This window comes from Ictidomys tridecemlineatus, chromosome 10, assembly GCF_052094955.1.
Source record: "Ictidomys tridecemlineatus isolate mIctTri1 chromosome 10, mIctTri1.hap1, whole genome shotgun sequence".
NCBI lineage: Eukaryota > Metazoa > Chordata > Mammalia > Rodentia > Sciuridae > Ictidomys > Ictidomys tridecemlineatus.
This window is the reverse complement of record NC_135486.1, coordinates 72,690,991-72,711,628: the sequence shown is the minus strand read 5'-3', so window position 1 is coordinate 72,711,628 and position 20,638 is coordinate 72,690,991. Positions and strand designations below refer to the sequence as shown.

Below are 20,638 nucleotides of genomic sequence, written 5' to 3'. Positions count from 1 at the left end.
AAATGTACAGTTTGTACTTTGCATAGTACTAGCAGTATCATAGCCAATGAGGTTTATCCAAGGCACAATTAGTAACTGAAAATTTACATAATTTGAGTCAAAAGTATTCAATACAGTGTACAAAAGGACTCCTTACCAAGATCATTTTAAACTTTCACAATAACGAGGACAAAGATATCTAAAAGTTTTTGGGACTGGATGGGCATTGAGGGTGTAGCCTGATGGCAGACCATGTGTTCAGTTAACATGATCTAAGCCCTGGGTTTGTTCTCCAGCACCAAAAACCAACAACAACAGAGAAGAAAAACAAGCATCCCAAAGTTCAGATATCAAATGATTTTAAAACTTTTGAAGTGTCACATGGAGGCAGGAAGATGAAAAAGCCAAATCCCTTTAAAAATTCAGAAGGAAATCAATTTCAAACCTAGAATCTTTACCCAAGCAAATACTTCTAAATGTGCAAAAAGAATAGACATTTTAAGGCACAGGTCTTAAGATCTTGGGAGCCTTTTTGTTGGAAGCAGTACAGTACTGATTTCTTTACAGGTTTGCACTTGCTAAGTGATTTTTTTTAAAATCAATGTTCAATTCATTGTTAAGAATATAGTTGATAGAAAAATAAAATGCTTGAATCCTTTCTAAATATATACACTTGCATTTTTAATGGCTTTTAAAAGTTATATACATCAACTGTTAAATATTTGAGAATGGGTTTTATGTTTTTATATAGTTTATATCTTTTGGAATTCACATATTTTTTTTTATTACAAAATAAGTGCCCTACAAAGCCAACATGGCACATAGTCTCAATTCAGGCATCCAATCTGATGGTTATATGAATGTGAAGATCATACTTAAATATTTTCCTAATGTTTGCAAAAGGATTTTATTAGAAAATTTATTTTGGGTCAGGGATGTAGCTCAGTGGTAGAGCACTTGCTTAGCATATAAAAGGCCTAGGTTGATCCCCACCCAGCACTGGAAATAAATAAATGAAGTGAGTATATGCCTAGAATTCTGTATCCCATGTATGAGGAAAACCAAATGCCTCCAGTAGCATTTTGCTGAAAGACTGCAAAAGGAAATTTTTTCAAAAAGAATGGCAGCCAGGGTTGAAGGTGTGATGTACAACCCCTAGAAAGCTGGCCCTAAAGAAACTAGACTTTTTAAGGCGGGTAAAATTTGAAAAGCTTCTTAAATTTCTTCCAAAAAATAATTTCATAGTATCACACTAATATTTTTAAATGTTTTAACGCCTCATTTTGAAAGATGTAGTCATTTTTCCTTAAGAGACAAGGGACAATGATTTTCTTAAGTTGTTTATTGTAAGATAATTTACAAACATCTTGCTGTCTTTAGTAATTCAAACAATGAACCACATTTCTTCTGACAGACAGCAGTAAGCTAAAAATAAAATCAGCTCACAGAATTTTCCTTCTTTATCTGAAAAAGAAAAGTAAAAAACAAGTAAAAACCATATAGTATTTTTTTGGGAAAATAATGATGTCAAGAGATAACATTTTAATTGGAACATAAAGAACTGAGTTTATAAACTATTCCAGTGGTCCTCAAATTTTGGTCTGTGGAAACTTTTTATAAGGGCAAAACTATTTTCATACTACTGTTATTTTTTGTTTTATTCTCATTTTATTCATAGAGTGTAACATGATTTTTCAGAGGCTACATGATGCATGACATCACAACAAAATGAATACAAAGCCAGATGAAAATCTAGCTGTCTTCTGTTAATCGGACATTAAGGTGTTCTTTGACCATAAATTTTGAGAACCACTCTTCACTAACCTACACATAATATCTCAAAATAATGTTAATTCTCAATCCTTAAAGTTTATTTCCTTCCATATACTTTTCTATAATCAACCAATTTATTTAAAAAAATCCTTAAAGTTTATTTCCTTCCATATACTTTTCTAAGACCAACCAATTTATTAAAAAAAATTAATAAATGTAAAAAAAAAAAGCCTCAAAGCCCACTAGCTTTCATAAATTGGCTACTACTACAAATTGCCCTGCTCACCTAAAATCTCTTAGAGAAGCAGTTTTGTTATTGATAAACTGGCTTTAGTTTTATCTGGCTAGGTTTCTTTTCTGAAGGAATATGGAAGAGCAAGTGCACTTTACCTCTCATCTGGGGATGGAACTTGATCATTAATCCCTGGTTATTATATTAGAAGAAAAAGACAAACACAAAACAAGCACGTTAAAAAGCAATCCATGCTAGTTAATCACAGTCCATTTCTTTACATGCTACCTTGAGTATATTATATAAACACTAACCCATGTATTCCTTTATAAAAAGCTATAGATTTCACTGTAATTAGAAGCAAAAAAAAAAAAAAAAAAAAAAACAAAAAACATGTTCATGCAAATAGGCAAGACTGAATATATAAATTTAAGTTACTATTTTTTCCATAGTTTAAGCTTGCAAATTGCCACCTCAAATATTATGGTTTATTCACGCATTTAATTTTATTTCTAAGTAGTCAGTGTGTTTGTAATTACGTATTACAATTTTGAATCATAACTGATGAGTTATAGAACATGCAAGTCCAGTCATATAAACAATCCAACTTTGGGACTGCACAGCTAACTTTTAAAATAAAGATTTAGATAACACTTCTAGAGTAAAAAAGTAATAGTCAAGTTCCAATTATCTAGATTATGTCCCCCCCCTAAATTCTTAGTTTTATGTCCCAATCCCCCATTCCTCATTTCCATCAATAAGAGCCTGATTCTCACTTTTGCACAAGTTTTATCATCACAGTTCATAACATCATCTCTTCAAGAGCAAAAAAGTACTTTTGAGTCCTCTGGGTGATCTCACACAGCACCCAGGCCTTCAAAATGCAGCCCCCTCTCTCCCTCCTCTCCCTACCTGGGCCTTCTCACAGTTAACTTCCAAGAAAAAATCAGCTTAGAATCAACACAGGACATATGACCAGGAGAATAATGACAAATCATTTAATCCCTTTATTAGACCAATTTTATAGATGACAAAGGTGAGTCACAGAGTATGAAGAGAGGATTCCCCTAGCCCAATAGGTAAGGATAAACAGGGAAGCAATTAGATAAAGAATCCAAAGGTCAAGGTGAAGATAAGAATGACATTTTAGGCAAAATCACAAACCACCTCTTTGGAGGTGAGAAAGAGAATGATGCATTTGAAGACCTGAAAAGAGATCAAAGTGACTGAGGTTCAAGCAAGCAAGAAATAATTAGACTGGAAAGAGTGTTGATGGCCAGAATACATAGGATCCCTTATAGTAATGCAGAATGATTATATTATAAAGAATGGATTCTGTTATTTTCTTAATAATGTACTAAAGATCAGCAAATTTTTTCTGTGAATCATATATTGTCTGACTTTTTATAATCCCTTAAAAATGTAGTTATGGGCCACAGTTTGCTAACCCCTGTGTTCTATTCAACATCTGTTTTCTCTGTTAAGACTGTACCACGCATGCTACAAACAGTTTCTGTTTGTTTCCTTTAAGTGCCTGTGAAGGGTCAGGTGTAGTGGTATACACCTGTAGTCCCAGTTACTTGAGAGGCTGAAATGGGAAAATTGCTTGAACCCAGGAGTTCAAGGTCAGCCTAGACAACATGTCTTAAAATGACAACCCTGTCTTAAAATAGAAGCAAATACAAAAACCTTATTCCCCACATTTTCTTGAGAAGGGTTAGTACTGGGCACTTTACCACTGAGCTACATCCCCAACCCTTTTTATTTTGAAACAGGGTCTTGTCAAGTTGCTGAGGCTGGCCTCTAACTTGCAATTCTCCTGCCTCAGCCTCTCAAGTCATTGGGATTACAGGTGTACACCACTGTCCCAGCTCAACCCTTTTTTAATTCAGGAGCAAAATCTATGTTAAATGGGCCTAAAATATTACATAGGTATTTAAAAGGTAAAACTTACAGAATTTGGTAAGCAATTAGTAGGAGGTTAAGATGGAATAAGTCAAAGTTAATTTGCTATACATTTCATCTTTTGTCACACATATATTTTTCTTTTTTTTCTTTATTTTTTTCTTTTTTGAGAGAGAGAGAGAGAGTGTGTGTGTGTGTGTGTGAGAGAGAGAGAGAGAGAGAGAATTTTTTAAATATTTATTTTTTAGTTATCGGTGGACACAACATCTTTGTTTGTATGTGGTGCTGAGGATCGAACCCGGGCCGCACGCATGCCAGGAGAGTGCGCTACCGCCTGAGCCACATCCCCAGCCCATATATTTTTCTTATCCTATTAAAATATAAATGTCTTGAAAGAGGATCACATCCTTAACACTGTGCCTAGCATTGTACTTTGCACACTGTAGATTTCAACTTAATAATTTTTTAACAAAATTCCCATTATCTTATCCTTTGTTTCACAATCACTAAATTTTCTCAACCAATTTTCTTAAGACAGTATGCTATCTTATGGTACTCGAATAGAAAACAATAATTAAAAAGAATTCCTGGACTCTACCTCTATTCAATGGTTTATAGAGTTATGCAAAACCAGTCCTATAACTCACAAAGCATAGCTTATAATGCTTTAACAGTCAAAGACAGATTTTACAAATGATAATCATTCATATCCTCCTTCCTAACACTTACGGAAGTGAAAGCTAGCATACCATGATTCCTGAACAGAAGAAACTAAGCCTGACTGTTTCAACTGAAACAATAAATTTAGAGATCTCATTTCCATCAAATCATTATATCCTAAGAGTAAGGACAAAAGATTAAGCAATGAATCATTTCAACCTTAATAGAGAAAAGAAAACACAAAACTTTTAAGCAGCCAAGACTAAACAACCACATGCAAGGTGAAGAGTCAGAAAAATCCCTCTGAGGGAACAATCTGTAATTACTTACAGAGCTGCAGCACCAGAGATAATTTCAATCAACTCTTTTGTGATGACAGCTTGTCGGGTTCGGTTGAATGTCAAAGTCAATTTATCAATCATCTCAGCTACCGGAAAAATAAATAAATAAATAAAAAATAAAACCAAACAAGAATAATTGGTTAATTAGCCTCTTGCTCATTTTAAAAATAAAAGATTGTTTCTTTTTTTTTTTTTTAAGTTGTGGATGAATATGCAGTATCTTTATTTATTCTTACGTGGTGCTAAGGATCAAACCCAGTGCCTCACACATGCGAGGCTAGCGCTTTACCACTGAATTATAGATCCAGCTCAAGAGATTGTTTCTTCTTGGATTCCCAAACTGACTTCTCAAAAAAAAAATTTTATGAAGTCATTTTTATATCTTCCATAGATACCTTGCACAGTATTTGCAAATCTATCAAGTAAGATGCACTTCCCTCTGAGGCAGAGAATATATTGTTAATGGTGTCCCCCTGACCCCCCTGCCCACTTATGGTACTAGAGATTGACTCTAGGGGCACTTTAACACTGAACTACATCCCCAGTACTTCTGTATTTTTATTTTGAGACAGAGTCTTACTAAGTTGACTTCAAACTTGGGATTCTACTGCTTCAGCCTCGGTTTATAGGCATGAACCACCATACCTGACTACTATTTTTTGATGCTACTCTGGGCAACATCAGCAGAGGTACACCCTGGGCTCACAAACATTACTGCTAGTTCTGTCCTTATTGTGAGCTTACAAGCGTTTTTGCTGGCATTGTCCATAGCTGTCATTCTAGCACTTTGCTCGCTGGTGGTAGACTCCTTCAGGGAGTAGTAGATGATGTTGGCCAGATTGTATTCTTGGTAATTTTGCAGCACATCAGCATCAATATCATCATAGATGCTCATGCTCTCTGTTAAAATAAGTGATGCATTTCTTTGAAATTATACAGACCAAAGACTAAGTTCATCAAAACAGCTTAATAGTATAAAAATTCTTTATAGACATTTTAAGGTTAAATAAATCTGTTCTAATAATTTCATTTATTTCTGTACTACATTTCATAGCACATTTTCAGCAAAATATGTAAACAAAGCCTTTGATACTCTATTTGAGAAATTTAAATACAAAGAAGCTGACATTCAAAACAATTACTAAACTTCATGGTTGTTAATTTTTCAGGATAGCACCAACCAGAGTACCACAAATCCAGCAAGAACAAGTTTTTTTTTTTCAATAAAACAATTATTTCCCTCACCAGCCACTATAGTGTGATACAATAATTTCAAGTTAGCCATTTAATTATTGAAGAAATATAAATGTCAATCTGGAAAATTAAATGAAAGAATCTTTCTAAGCATAAGAAAGAATGGGAGAACTAAAAGCTGATATGAATTTCAGTTTTAATGTTGTAAAAACTTACTGGCCCATTTCCCTGGGTTGAACCCAGGAGTGTTTAACCACTAATCCACATCCCCAACCCACCTCCACTTTTTTCTTTTAAATATATTTTCAATTGTAAGTGGATACAATACCTTTATTTATTTTTATGCAGTGCTATGGATTGAACCCAGTGCCTCACTCGTGTGAGGCAAGTGCTGTACAACTGAGCCACATCCCCAGCACCTCCAGCCCTTTTTATTTTGGGACAGGGTCTTCCTAAGTTGCTTAGGGCCTTGCTTTAATTGCTGAGGCTGGTTTTGAGCTTGCAGTCTTTCTGCCTCAGCCTTCTGAGCTGAGGTATTATCACTGCGCCAGGTTTGTAACAGGTCATTCTGGACAAATAATACGTTCCTTAGTGTACAACTCTCTCCATTCCATATTTAAAAATATTTTCCATATAAAAACTACTTACCAGCACTTGCAATAGTATTAAGAGAAAAGATGGGCTTTTCTTCTGTCTTATAGGAGATTACAGACCTAGAAATCATAAAAGCAAATATAAATCTCAACGATTTTTAATGTGAGACATTTAGTTATTTGAAAACATGAATAGAAAAGAACTTTGAATTCTAATTGTTTCTTGCCTGAATCGATTAAAGATGATAGAGCCTTCATCAAACTCATATCCAGAATTTAGTAATTCAAGAGCAATGACCGATGCATCTCCAAAAGTAGGGGGCTTTCTTCCCACGTCTTTGAATGTCACCAAAAACTGATCTGAATGCGTCCTACAGATCACATAAAATAGTTTAATAGAATATTTGTGTTGAAAGAAAACATGGAAAAAGAAAAAAAATTATCACCAGGGAACAAGTGTTTAGGGAAATATGAGTGGTGATGGCTCTGAGTTAAGTTGTTGTGCGTATTATCATGATATGTTGTTATAATATGTTGTGCATATTATTAGTCCTTTCCTTAAGTACCTGCAAAGTTTGGACTAAAAATCCAAGCTTTCTTATTTTATATTCTCTTTGCCTTTATATCTCTTTTAATCCTAATAAACTATTGTTCCTTTCTCACATTTCCAGGCTGTGTCAGCTCCTAAAGTTCTTTGTTTGGCTTACTGCCAAAAACTTTGGACATTCCCGTTGTATTCAACTTATGGTACAGATGAGGGACAAACGGGAAAGCAAGTAAAAAAGGGGAAGGGGAAATATATATTCCAATATATCCTGAAAAAAATAAAATAAAAAATAAAATCTCTTTGTGAGTATGCCAAAAAAGGTAACTAAAAACGATATTTGATTAAACTATCAAAGAAACTTCCATTTCATCATTCTGAACATGAACAACAGACATTTAATGTACCTATGAAGTATGCCTCTGATTTTATCACCAACTCCAACAAGCATAACTTCTTTTCCAGCTGCTGTGAGTGTAGCCACCTCACTTTTCATCTGTTTGGCAACCGAGGAATGAATAGCACCACAAAGTCCTCGATCTGAGGATACACCAATAAGGAGGTGTTTCTTCTTGTCTTCAGGTACCTTAATATCAGCTTTCTCATACAGAGCTTGGAAAAAAAAACGCAATTTATAATAAGATAGCAATAATCCCTAGTTTACCAACGCATGCTGTTTTCACAATATGCAATTAAATTTAAGTGACACTTGACAAGTGTCTGTGTAGGTACTTTATTTACAACTAGGCTGAAAACCAGAAAGGTTTAAATCTGTATGTAAGAAAGTTTCCTAAGGGTCAATTAATGGCCAATTTTCTTAAATATTGACTAAAAGAAATCTCTAGTACAATTAAAAACTTGTAAAGAGCACAGAATTATAGAGGCACCTACTTGTCTAGATACCAGACTTCTACAGAATGCAAACTTCCTGCTCTTCCCGAAAGAGCAGGAAACAAATATTTACTACGCTGCTTATATAATCTGCATATCAAGTTCTTACAAAAAACTACTAATTTTGAAGTAATGAAAGACAATTTAGTTTTGGTATTATTTATCAACTGTGTTGGACTAGTCTTCAAAGAAACAAAGGCAAATGAGATTAAATGGGATTAAAGATACACTATTTTACTATGAAAATACTTGTGAGAGAAAACAGGAAGAAGTCAAAAGAGACTGAAGAGCCATCTACCATGATGCAAGCCTAACCTGCAGGAAGGAAAGGAGGAAAGGCTAGGTAGCAGAGTTCTTCACTACTGGCAGTTTAAGGCTGCTGGGAGCCCCAAGTCTCCCTAAACCAGACCTGCTTTCCCAACTGCCTATACTCAGTCACTGGCTAGAAGCAGCCCTTGGGAAGGATGGCTTGACCAAACAGGGTTTTAACAGCTGGCACTCCCTGCAGTTGCAAGTTACATTTTGCAATCATTACATTCACCCACTTCAACAACAACAAAAACAAGGAACAGAGCACTTAGCATTTAGGCCTCCCAAAAAACAAGGCCCTGGGTTAATCCCTAGCACCACAGGGGGAAAAAAAAAAGAACAGAGCACATTTACCCACTTCAAGAAAATTCCTGCTATTTTCCTCTTCAGTATAAAACAATCACAGGATCTCCCATAAAGAATAGAAAGAAGTAAATACTCAACTTTACAGAGTGGGAAGAATACTTCTTTTAAGTTCTTTAAAAAATGTTTTGCACAGTATAAAATGTCTATTTTAAAATCTTTAACATATTTTTAAAAATTGGTTTAATTTTTGTCTTTGTAGTCATAGATGGAGAGTATGCCTTTATTTTATTTATCTATTTTTATGCAGTGCTGAGGATTGAACCCAGTGCCTCACACATGTGAGGCAAGCGCGTTGCCACTGAGCTATAGCCCCAGCCCAATATTTAAAACTTTTAACCATTTCATATCTAGCAGTTCATACCTTTTTAGTTTAAAGGGCACAGAAACTGAATGGCAGCCTTGACTTAAATTTTCATTTTTATACTGCAAATAACTCTATTCAGCCATCTGAATCAGTTTCTTATTTATTTATTTAGTGGTTCTGGGGATTGAACCCAGGGCCTCATGCACACCAGCTAAGAGCTCCAGTACTGAGTCACATCCACAGCCCCTGGTTTCTCCTTTATTAAATGAGTATTTTGTGGCTATGAACTTTTGGGGGGAACATTATTATATTTATTAACAAGAAAGGTAAATAGTTCAGTGACTTTTTTTATATATAAATAAGTCAAAGAATAATTTTTTAATGAACTCTTCTGTTTGCCAAAGTTAATCTGGCCTTCGTTTTAGCTTGAGAAACTTGGTATGAAAATGCAGTAATATACTACATCTGAAGGGCCAGGGGTACAACTCAGTGGTAGAATCTTGCGTAGCATGTACAAGGACCCCATTTTGATCCCTGGCACCAGAAAAAAGTAAAAGAAAAAAAAGAGAGAGAGAGAGAGAGAGAGAGACTGTGGAGTTAGAATTATTGAATGCCCACTATGCCACAAATTCTACTTAAAAGTTAGGTATCCAATAATATGAGTAAGACATAATCCTATATAAACTGGAAATCACTGACCTACTCTAGGCTAGAAATGAGCATCACAACCAACCTAAGAATGAGTCCTATGAGAGTTAGTGGGTTTGAAATGACTGGATTTAACCTACCAACTATCCTCTGTACTAAATATTAAAGTGAGAGGCCATTTCATCTGAGGCCTGTTCTGTTTTCTTACATAAAATTTTCTTTTGCAGGATAAATGTATGCTTATAAAGGTACAGAAGAGTACAAAAAATTACTGCAGAAGGCAATTCTACATCTAATGCATAGATATACTTTATATACAATTTGCAGATAATGCAAATATATATTATCTTCCATTTGGAAATAGCAAACTTTGCCTTCTAAGTTCATACTTAAACATTTGCTTGTTAAAACATTCTGTTGGGAAGAATCATTTTCCTTTAGTCCTATTCACTTGTACCTTTACTGAACAATGACTGTTCTAGGTGCTGGGAATTCAGGAATGAAGCTTCTTCTCAAGTTGGGGAGTCAAATAATAAAACAAGTAATCAAGAACAGGTAGTGTCATGTAGAAAGAAGGAAATAAGGAAGCATAATCCAATTACATGAAGTACTGCAGAGATGATTCAGGATAAGGTGGTTTAAGAAGGCCTACATGAAATGAAAAGGAGGAGCATTTTGAGCAGAGGAAATTAAAAACAGCAGTGTGGGTGCAGGGAGGTATGTGGGAGGTACAGAATCATGTAAAGCCTTGAAGCCCATGGTAACAACAATTTTATGCTAACTGTAAAGAGATTTTAGGGCAGGGGTCAGCATGAACTGCTTCACAACCTAATCATTCTGGCTGTGGGATGCAGAAAAAGTGGAAAGTGACAAAAGCAGAAGTAAAGATGCCAATTGGAAGGCTTTAAGAAAAGCAGTAGGGACTATCTTCTTTAAAATGAAAAATATTCTTTTGGAAAGATATGAGCCCCAAATTTAAGAATTTATATGATCCTCAGCTGAGACTTTTTTTAAGGCTAAGTGGCAGATAAATGGAGGCTTCCTATATGATTTTCTTCACTTTCAAATTTATGTAAGTTTCATAATAAAAAGTCAGGCACAGTGGCACAAAGGCTCAGGAGGCTAAGGCAGGAAGATCGCAAGTTCAAAGCCAGCCTCAGCAACTTAGTGAGGACCCAAGCATTCATAATAAGAAGTCAACGGTGACACAGTGGCTCAGGAGGCTGAGGCAGGAGGATGGCGAGTTGAAAACCAGCCTCAGCAACTTAGGCCCTAAACAACTCAGTAAGACCCTGTGTCTAAATTTTAAAAATATATAAAAAGGTTGTGGTTCAGTGGTTAAGCACCATGGGTTCAATCACTGGTACCAAAAATAAAAAAAAAAGAAACGTTTCATGATAAGAAGTTAAAAATTCTTTGAGGTAGGCTTAAGTCAATGACACAGAAAAATGCAAGAGTTCAAAGAAAACGGTTACAGGTCATGGTGGGAACTTTCCAGTTCTATCCAATTTTGCTTATTTCTGAGACAAATCAATAATCAAATAAGTATAAAAGCATCTAAAATATAAATTCTTTTTGAAATTATCATGTCACTTTTTTTTCCATTAGGAAGAATAATCAAGAATGGACTACATAAAATTAGTAAAGAAAAATGTGTTAATGCTTTTGAAAGGATAAGAATTGTGATTAAGTGTCATAAAAATGAAGGTTTTTCAGCTATTTTCCCTGTTTCTACATCACAGAGATTCTCAAAACACCATTACAAGTCAGCTCTCCTTTGCAGGGCACCACCTTTGCATCCTCAATCCCCTCATCCTACAGTCCTAAAATACCATATCAAAGGTAACACGATGCAATCAAGCATCTCTCTGTCTCATGTACATGCAATCAAGCATCTCTCTGTCTCATGTACTATATTTTCAAGTGCTTTTGATGGTATATTTAATAATACAGGAAAGACTTCAGAATATTTAAGGTTCCATATATAGTGGTTACACAGTCACTTCTTGCCCATTTATATGTGACCTTGGGCAAGTTACTTAACTTTGATATGCAGGGACCCTAACAGTTCCTATCGCAGGGTTGCTATGAATCTGTGTAGAACGTCTGTACATGAAAAATGAGTACATGTCAAGTATTCAGAATAGGCCCAGAATTACAGAGAGCACTAAAGAAAAGTCATAAATAACTTTTATGTTTAAACAGTTCTTCATAATTTGTGAATCAAATTCTTCTCTTACCCAAAGATCCTATTCCATACACTCGAGCTGGTTTCAATTCCCTCTCAGCTCGGGCATATTTCGCTGCTGCTACCATTTTCATAGACTTGGTAATTTTCTGGATGTTTTTGATTGACTTTAGTCGCCTGGTAACTGAAAATTTAAAGGAGTTACAGTATAATTTCATTTGTGAATTCACTGAAATTTTTTCTAAAAAAGTGCAAGGTAGAATAATTAGCACTTAGATCATCAATAATCGCCATGATATTAAACTAGTCTTCAGTTAAAATTAGTACTAATAAAGGGCATGACTAGCTGTTATTTGGACAGAATATGCAAATAGCAACCTAAGAGAAAATAGTACATTATATATTTAAAATATTAAATGACACTAAAAATAGCCTTAACCCCATATTTTATAACATTATGTATATATGTATATGCAAATATTATAAATTTTTCTAGTTATATCATTATTACTCTAAAGACATGGAATAAAAATTTTTCATGCCACCTTATACTTTTCTAAAACACGTCCAACATCTCACATACATAATATAGATTCATTTTGCCAATTATGGGCTCAAGTGGTATATTTTGAAAGTATTTTTATTTGTCAAAATTTAGTTTTCCGTAATTCACATATTGAGACATACAACATACTTACTATCTTTCAGAGTTGCCATATTTCGAATTTGGATCCTGAGAACAAAAGTTTTAAAAACAGTTTAGTTTTCTGAAATATAGCTCCACTATCTAAAAAAAATATTCAGAGTTAATGTTTAAATATCCATGAGAAACAACCTGTCAAATACAGTAGTCTGAATGTACATGAAAAGACACAGACTTAAATTCCCAATAGTAATAACCAAGGCCTGTACCAAAACCTTGTTTTATTTGGCCTAACTATAACATAAACTGTTTGCTTTAGTCTCAATGGTAATCAAAAATTCTCCATTCCCATCTCCATCTTTGCTTATATTACTTCCAGGATAGAAAAGTCTTTTTCCCTCATTAGGCTAATTACTTAAAATCAAGGCCAGACACACCTAAAAAGCAACGCTTGACTTAACTAGGGCAAAGCAATGTTTTAAAGTAATTCTGAGCATCAAATCCAGTGCAGTGGTATACACCTGAATCCCAGTGAGCTGGGAGGGTAAGGCAGGAGGATTACAAGTTCAAAGCCAGTCTCAGCAACTTAGTGAGACCTTACTAAAAATAAATTAAAAAGGGCTGGGGATGTGGCTCAGTGGTAACGTGCCCATGGGTTCAACCGCCAGTATGCAATAACAACTATAATATTAATATAAAAATATATAATAGTTATCAATCACAGAGCCTAACAAGATCACATGGATGTAAGTACATTTATTTAAAAAATTATTTTTACCTTTTTAAATTCAATGAAATAACCTTCTATGTTCCAGTAAATAAGATATGGTTTCTTTTTTTTTTTTTTAAAAGAGAGAGTGAGAGAGGGAGAGAGGGAGGGACAGGGAGGGAGGGAGAGAGGGAGAGGGAGGGAGGGAGAGAGGGAGGGAGGGAGAGAGAGAGAGAGAGAATTTTAATATTTATTTTTTAGTTATCGGTGGACACAACATCTTTGTTTGTATGTGGTGCTGAGAATCGAACCCGGGCTGCTCGCATGCCAGGCGAGCGCGCTACCGCTTGAGCCACATCCCCAGCCCAAGATATGGTTTCTGACCACCAGAAACGTATTATCAACTCAAGTTTTACATCCAATTTAATCAAATATTCACTATCTTGAATATTAAAATGCCAATGCACAAAGATAAAAATGATTAGACTTGATTGAAAGTTAGTGAAAGATGAATAAGAGGATCCTTACCCCAGCAGAAAGACAACATGTTACAAATTATTATCTTTAAGCCTTTGAATTCACACAAAGTAGTCATGTTGGCCAAGAAAGCTACATGGGAGAACTGAAGAATTAGTAAATTATGCATGAAGCCAGGCCAAATGTGGACATTCTCAGAACTGGATGCAGTTTTGAAAGACGATATCATGGGCTAGGTATGCAACAGGGGAAGCAGGAGACACGAGTTGTATTTAAATGTTATTTTAAATATTTAATATTTTTAAATATTAGAAAGTAAAGCAGTATAAATACTATTTTGGAGATAGTACAGAAAAGATGAATCAGTTGAGTTTTCACATAGCAGTGACAAGCATGAAATGAGGCAGAAATATGGATGAATATTCATACTATGGAGACATGGGCTGCTGCAGCTTCCAGACAAGAGACAGCAAGGATCTGGATTAAGGAATGGGCAAAGCAATGAGACTGGACTTAAGAACAAATTCTTAGTGACAAGGAAAACAGTAAGACTAACAAAAGTTTATAATTTGAAGACCTGAGTGCATGATGCTGTCATAATCAATATAGAAAAATTGAGTTGGGATTAACACTCTGGAGACAGTGAGTTTTGAAAAAGAAGCAGTTAAAAAGACTAGGGGACAAGGTGGAACTGTCTCAATGTTTTGAGAGTTGAGATATAGATTTAAAAACTATAACTAGTTGATGCTAAAAGTAAAAACTGCCAGGATCAGTGAGTGGCGCATGCCTATAATCTAAGCAGCTTGGGAGGCTGAGGCAGGAGGATTTAGAGTTCAAAGTCAGCCTCAGCAAAAGCAAGGCACTAAGCAACTCAGTGAGACCCTGTTTCTATGAAAAAGGGGCTGGGGATGTGGCTAAGTGGCTGAGTGCCCCTGGGTTCAATCCCCAGTACCAAAAATACAAAATAAAATAAAATAAAAATTTTAGCAAGTTACTTTGTGGACATCAATGCACTAATTTTAAATTTAATATGGAAAGGCAAAAATCTAGACCAAACAACATCTTTGACAATGGAGCAAAACCAATCCAACAGAAAAATAATACTATTTACAACATAGAATGCTGGAACAATTAGACAAAGTCAATCACAGGTCTTTTGTAAAATGCAAAAGTATAAAATTTCCAGAAGATACCACGGAGAAAATCTAGGTACCTGGGTTTCACAATGAGATTTTAGATTCAACAAACGCATGCTCCATGATTAAAAAAAAAAAAAAAAAGTACATTTAACTATCAAAATCTAAAATTTTGAATCTGTGAAAAACACTATTAAGAGAACGAAGACAAGCCACAAACTGGGAGAAAATATTTACAAAACATATTTCTGATAAAGGACCTGGACCCCAAATATAAAACTCTTAAAAACACAAAAATAACAAACCAACCGAATAAAAAAACGGGCAAAAGATTTCCACACCCCACCAAAGATTTAGATGGCAAATAAGCACATATACTTATTAGGGAATTGCAAATCAAAATAAGATACCCACTGTATACTTAGAAGAATCCATTAAAAAAATAGCAAGGGCAGGGTTTGTGGCTCAGTGGTAGAGCGCTTGCCTCACATATATGAGGCACTGGGTTCAATCTTCAGCACCACATGAAATTAAATAAAATAAAGGTATTGTGTTCTTATATAACTAAAAAAATTTTTAAAAATGATAACAAGTTTGTGGAGCAAGAGGAACTCACATTGACGGCCAGTGGGAGTGCAAAATGCTATAGTCGCTTTGGGAGAAGTGGTTTTGCAGTTTCTCATAAAGCTATAATATCTAATTACACAATCATGCTCATAGGTATTTACCCAACTGACCTGAAAACATGTTCACACAAAACCCACACACAAATGTTTACAGCATTTATTCATAATTGTCAAAACCTGAAGGACATCAATATGTGACTGAATTGATAACCGAACTCTGGTACATCTGCATAGTGTAGTATTAGTCAGTAATAAGAATAAATGAGCTACCAAGCCATAGAGACAGGGAGAGACCTTAAGTGCATATTTACTATATGAAAGAAGACAGTTACAAAAAGCTGTATATTGTGCTAGAAATGACCATAGCAACAGTAAAGAGATCAGTGGTTACCAGGGTTTTGAGGACAGGGGAGGAGGAATTTTTAGGGCAGTGAAACTGTTCTGCATGATAGTGTAATAGCAAATATATGTCATTGTGCACTTGTCAAAACTCATTGGTCTGTATAAGAGAAAGAATGAACCTTAATGAAACTGTAGGCTCAGTTAATAATAGTATCAATAACGGTTCGTTAATTGTAGCACTTATAACACTATAAGATATTAGCAGTATGGGAAACTCTTCAGAGTGGTAGATGGGTACATAAAATCTCCATACTAAATGTTCAACTTTCCTACATATCTAAAACTCTACTAAAAAAAATGATGTTTTATCAATAGTTATTTTTAAATGCAGGTATGAAATGATATGCGTTCTATGGTCTCATTCTTGTGATTGTGTTTATGTGCATAAAAATAAATATGGAAGGTCAAAACCAAACAATTTGTTTTAAAAGTCTTGACTTATCCACCATAATACTAGTATTACTCATTCATAAAGAAAAGAGGAAGCAGACTATATGTAAAATAGGAGGTTTTACACATTTAGTATGAGAATGGATATACTAAAAGATTAAAAACTGAAAAATACTGACAAAGTCTGACAGAGTACAGACTAGGGACATAACAATTATTCTATTAACAATGTTGCTCATAATGGCATCTGAAAAGTAATACCATTTTTGGCTGGCTTTCTTTTTTCAGTATAACGACTTTTTCACTCCAAACACTCTTAAATTTATGGGCTGTCGCAAATGACATTTGGATATTATGGTTTTAGGCAGACATTTCAATTTAACTGACACAAGTTTCTCATTAGAGAATACTGTATGGAACAAATTTGAACTCCATGCCACATTTGGATGAATACACTATTTTCATTTTCCTAAGTATTCCAAGTGAAAGGAATAAAGAGGAAACATTTCTGTAATTCGTTATACTGTGCACATGCTATGATTTCATGTGTCTTGAAACAATCTCATATTTAGCCTTCATTTAGCTCTAAAGATGACTTTTATGTTTTTTGTTATTTTGTTTTTTACCATCAAAATAGCCATGAACTATTTTGAGGGATGTCTTGATTTTGCACTGAGAGGACAAGTTCTGAGTTACTGCATCATGTCCTGAGAAAGCCTCAGGAGATTATTTGTGAAACTTGAAATATATCAAATACACTGGATGGAGAATCATATCAGTCAGGATCACCAGTGGCTACTATAATCATATAGCATTGTTAGATAACCTGAACACAACAGAGGAGGGAATCATGACTGGCTCATTGTTCAATGAAATTGCAATTTGAGACTTTAAAAAAAAAAAACATATAATGATTTATGTTACAAAAATTAAGAGCAGCATTAACTAATTCTCCAGGGAAAATATGAAGTGTGTCTAATTCTAAAACAGAATGCCAGTGTAAAAGTCCATCACCAACTCTACACCAAGAAGTAGTACCTCACACTTCAACCCTCACCCAGAATCTTATCCTCTTGGCAGATAGGATAACCTCCTTACACCTTTGGGGACAAGGGTATTGGATGATGAACCCAGAGGTGCTTTATCACTGAGCTAGATCCCTAGCCCTTTTTTTTTTTCATTTTTGAGACAGGGTTTCATTAAATTACTTAAAGCCTTGCTAAGTTGCTGGTGCTGGTCTCGTACTTATGATCCTCCTGCCTCAGCCTCCTTGAATCATTGGAACTAAAGTCATGTGCCACCATAACCAGTTTGAAGCACTGATGTTTGATGAAGAGTCATAATCTACCTGTTAAACCAACATTCCCAAAGGTCAGGACTATGACCTTTATATGCTGATTGAAGTTCTAATTTAGGTTCCTCAAAGTAGTTGCCTCTGAGAGCCCTTATTTAAAGCAAACCTTTATTAAAATATTTTCAAATTATCTTGTAGTTGTTTTAATAAAAGTTATTTTTAAAATTTTGTCTAAACATATTGTTTCTGGGCTGGGGATGTAGCCCAGTTGGTAGAGTGCTTGTTGCTTGCATGTACAAAGCCCTGAGTTAAATCCCCAGAACCACAAAGACAAACAAACAGGGGCTAGGGTTGTGGCTCAGTAGTACAGCACTTGCCTAGCATGGGTTCAAGTCTCAGCACCACATATAAGAAAATAAATAAAGATCGATCAATAACTAAAAAAATATTAAAAAACAAACGAAAAAAACATATTGTTTTACCTTCACAGCCCTTTATATTTTTTTGATACAGAATCCTGCCTCAGCCTCCAGAGTCACTAGATTACAGGTGTAGTCCACTGCATTGAGCTCTCTCTACTTTTTGTGTTTTGTGTATGTGGTGCTGGAGATTGAACCCAGGGCCTGGTGCCTGCAAGGCAAGCATTCTATCAACTGAGCTACATCTCCAGCCCCTCTCCACTTTTTAAAGAATGTGAACACTGCTTAAGTTTCTAAAAATACTGACAAGATTACATTAATGAACAGCAAGATAGGAAGAAAAACAGTTGATGTTTGCCCAGCACTACAGCACACCAAAAACAGTCACGCCAGGAACCTCAATGGGTGATACTCCTTTTGTTTGCCACTACATTTTAGCACTTTCCACGGTGCCAACTGATGTAGGGTAGGCACTCCACAAATATTTGCTTAGCAGTTAATAAATGGAAAAATCTATACAACTGAGAATTTAATTACTGTGACTTAATTCCCTTGAATGTTCTTTTTCAGAACAGAAGAAAAATCTGACTTCTGAGGCTAATCCACCAAAAATTTTATGTAGATAATTCATACTATACTGAACTTACTCATTATCCTGAAACTCTTGTATATTGCTATAAACTCTCGGCTTAATGAAAAGACCAATCTCTCTCAATCAATGCTTAATAGACTCTTCTCATAAATTAGGATTCAAAAATCTAGTTAAGTGCTGTAGCTCCTTAGAGATTCACCATACTATAAAACAAGGGAATTGCTAGGACACAGCCTGTAGCTAATAATCCCCTCAGCACTTTGTATAAAATTGCCTAGCTTCAAAACATTTCATACCATTATACAATGCCAACCATATAACAATTTTTATCATCTATTACTAGGCCTTCTGATATGTATTTTTCACCCTAGAGAATTTTAAAAATTGTCTAAACATACAGCACCTTTTATGGAGATTCCTTGGAAAACTTGGAATGGAACCATTTGACCCAGCTATCCCACTCCTCTGTTTATACCCAAAGGACTTAAAAACAGCATACTACAGCAATGCAACCACATCAATATTTATAGCCACAATTCAAAATAGCTAAATTGTGGAAAAAATCTAGATGCCCTTCAGTAGATGAACAGATAAAGAAATTGGTATACATCCACAATGGAATATTACTCAGCATTAAAAGAGAATAAAATCATGGCATTTGCAGGTAAATGGATGGAGTTGGAGAGTATCATGCTAAGTAAGCCAATCTCAAAAGAACCAAAGGCCCAATGTTTTCTCTGATAAGTGGATGCTGATCCATAATGGGGGTGTGGCAAGGGGAGCATGGGATAAATGGAGGAACTTTGCATTGGGCAAAGCGGAGAGAGGGGATGGTAGGGAGAATGGAGGTAGGAAAGATGGTGGAATGAGATGAACATCATTATCCTAGGTACATGTATGAAGACAAGAATGATGTGACTCTACTTTGTGTACAACCAGAGAAATGTAAAATTGTGCTCCATATATGTACTATGAAATTGAAATGCATTCTGTCATGTATAACAAATTAGAATTTAAAAAATGAATAAAGATATTTGTAATTACACACACACACACAATCGCCTCCTCTCAGGACCTTTGGACAATTTCATGACCTTGCAGGTTAATGCTTCGACATAATCTTCTGAAGGCGGTGCTATATATCTTTCCCTACTTCGTCAATAGTCAGATCTTTAAAGTGTCTTATGCACCAAGACGCCCATCTGCCATGATAGCACTAATTTTTTTTCACCTTCGTTTCTTCAGTACCTAGCAAAGCGCCCGCTACACTGTGGGCGCTTACTGAGACGATAGCTCTCAAAGGGTCACTCTGTCCAGCACTGGAGTCTTTGAACACGCGTCAAGGACATAAAGCACACCGCAACCTTGCCGAGGCTTTTCCTAGGGTCCTCCCTTCACCTAACGGACCCTGCCAAGAGCTTCCCGAGACTCTGCGCCTCGTTTGTAACAGAAGCTGGATATTTATGAGCTGAATAAATTCCAGGTCGCCCCGTCATTAATTCGGACTAAGGTCTCAGTCCCGAGGTCCCAGATGACCCTTCCAGCCTCAGGGGACGTGGCGTGACCTTGCTCCCTTTGACCCACCTCCAGCCTTCGCGCGCGCCAACCCCGCTTCGGAGCAGCTTCCTGCTGCCCGAGCTGCGAGACTTCTGCAGAACCCAGGGCCTAACTGGGCCCAGCGGCCCCAGGCCGGTCCTACGCACCCCACCCGCGCCCCACCTCCATCCCATTTGACCGAGCTCTTCCCTCCCTCCAATATTCGCAGTCCTCCCGCAATCTACCATACCATTGCGACTGCAAGGCGCGGCCAGACAGCCCAGCGACGCTCGCCCGAGAGAACATGGTGGTGGTACCGGCCTTGCTTGAAGGTCGGGCAGACAGGCCTTACTGCGCACGCGCGGAAGCTTCCCCACGCGCCCTGCCCACCCCGTTTGGTCCTTCAGTCTCGCTTCCTCGCGCCAGAAAGAGGAGTCTCGCGAGCGTTGGGGGCCGGTCCTCCCAGGCCCCACCTATTTCCGACTGT

At 36.1% G+C, this 20,638-nt stretch overlaps 1 protein-coding gene across 3 annotated transcripts; it reads right to left on the bottom strand.

Moving 5' to 3' along the window:
- Window positions 1–1,306: 1,306 nt before the first annotated feature.
- Window positions 1,307–20,559, bottom strand: Atp5f1c (ATP synthase F1 subunit gamma). Of its 3 annotated transcripts, XM_078023188.1 has the most exons (11): window positions 20,402–20,523; window positions 13,349–13,402; window positions 12,626–12,660; window positions 11,980–12,111; window positions 7,629–7,833; window positions 6,905–7,048; window positions 6,733–6,797; window positions 5,635–5,790; window positions 4,880–4,976; window positions 2,143–2,176; window positions 1,307–1,443 (listed from the first exon to the last, which is right to left on the bottom strand). In XM_078023188.1, the coding sequence occupies exons 3-10, from the start codon at window positions 12,642–12,644 to the stop codon at window positions 2,170–2,172; spliced, it is 825 nt and encodes a 274-aa protein (XP_077879314.1). In that variant the 5' UTR covers window positions 12,645–12,660; window positions 13,349–13,402; window positions 20,402–20,523; the 3' UTR covers window positions 1,307–1,443; window positions 2,143–2,169. The 3 variants fall into 3 exon arrangements, with proteins under 3 accessions (XP_077879314.1, XP_077879312.1, XP_077879313.1); XM_078023186.1 differs by lacking the exon at window positions 13,349–13,402 and having other exon boundaries at window positions 20,402–20,559; XM_078023187.1 differs by lacking the exons at window positions 1,307–1,443; window positions 2,143–2,176; window positions 13,349–13,402 and having other exon boundaries at window positions 4,876–4,976; window positions 20,402–20,559.
- Window positions 20,560–20,638: the final 79 nt, after the last annotated feature.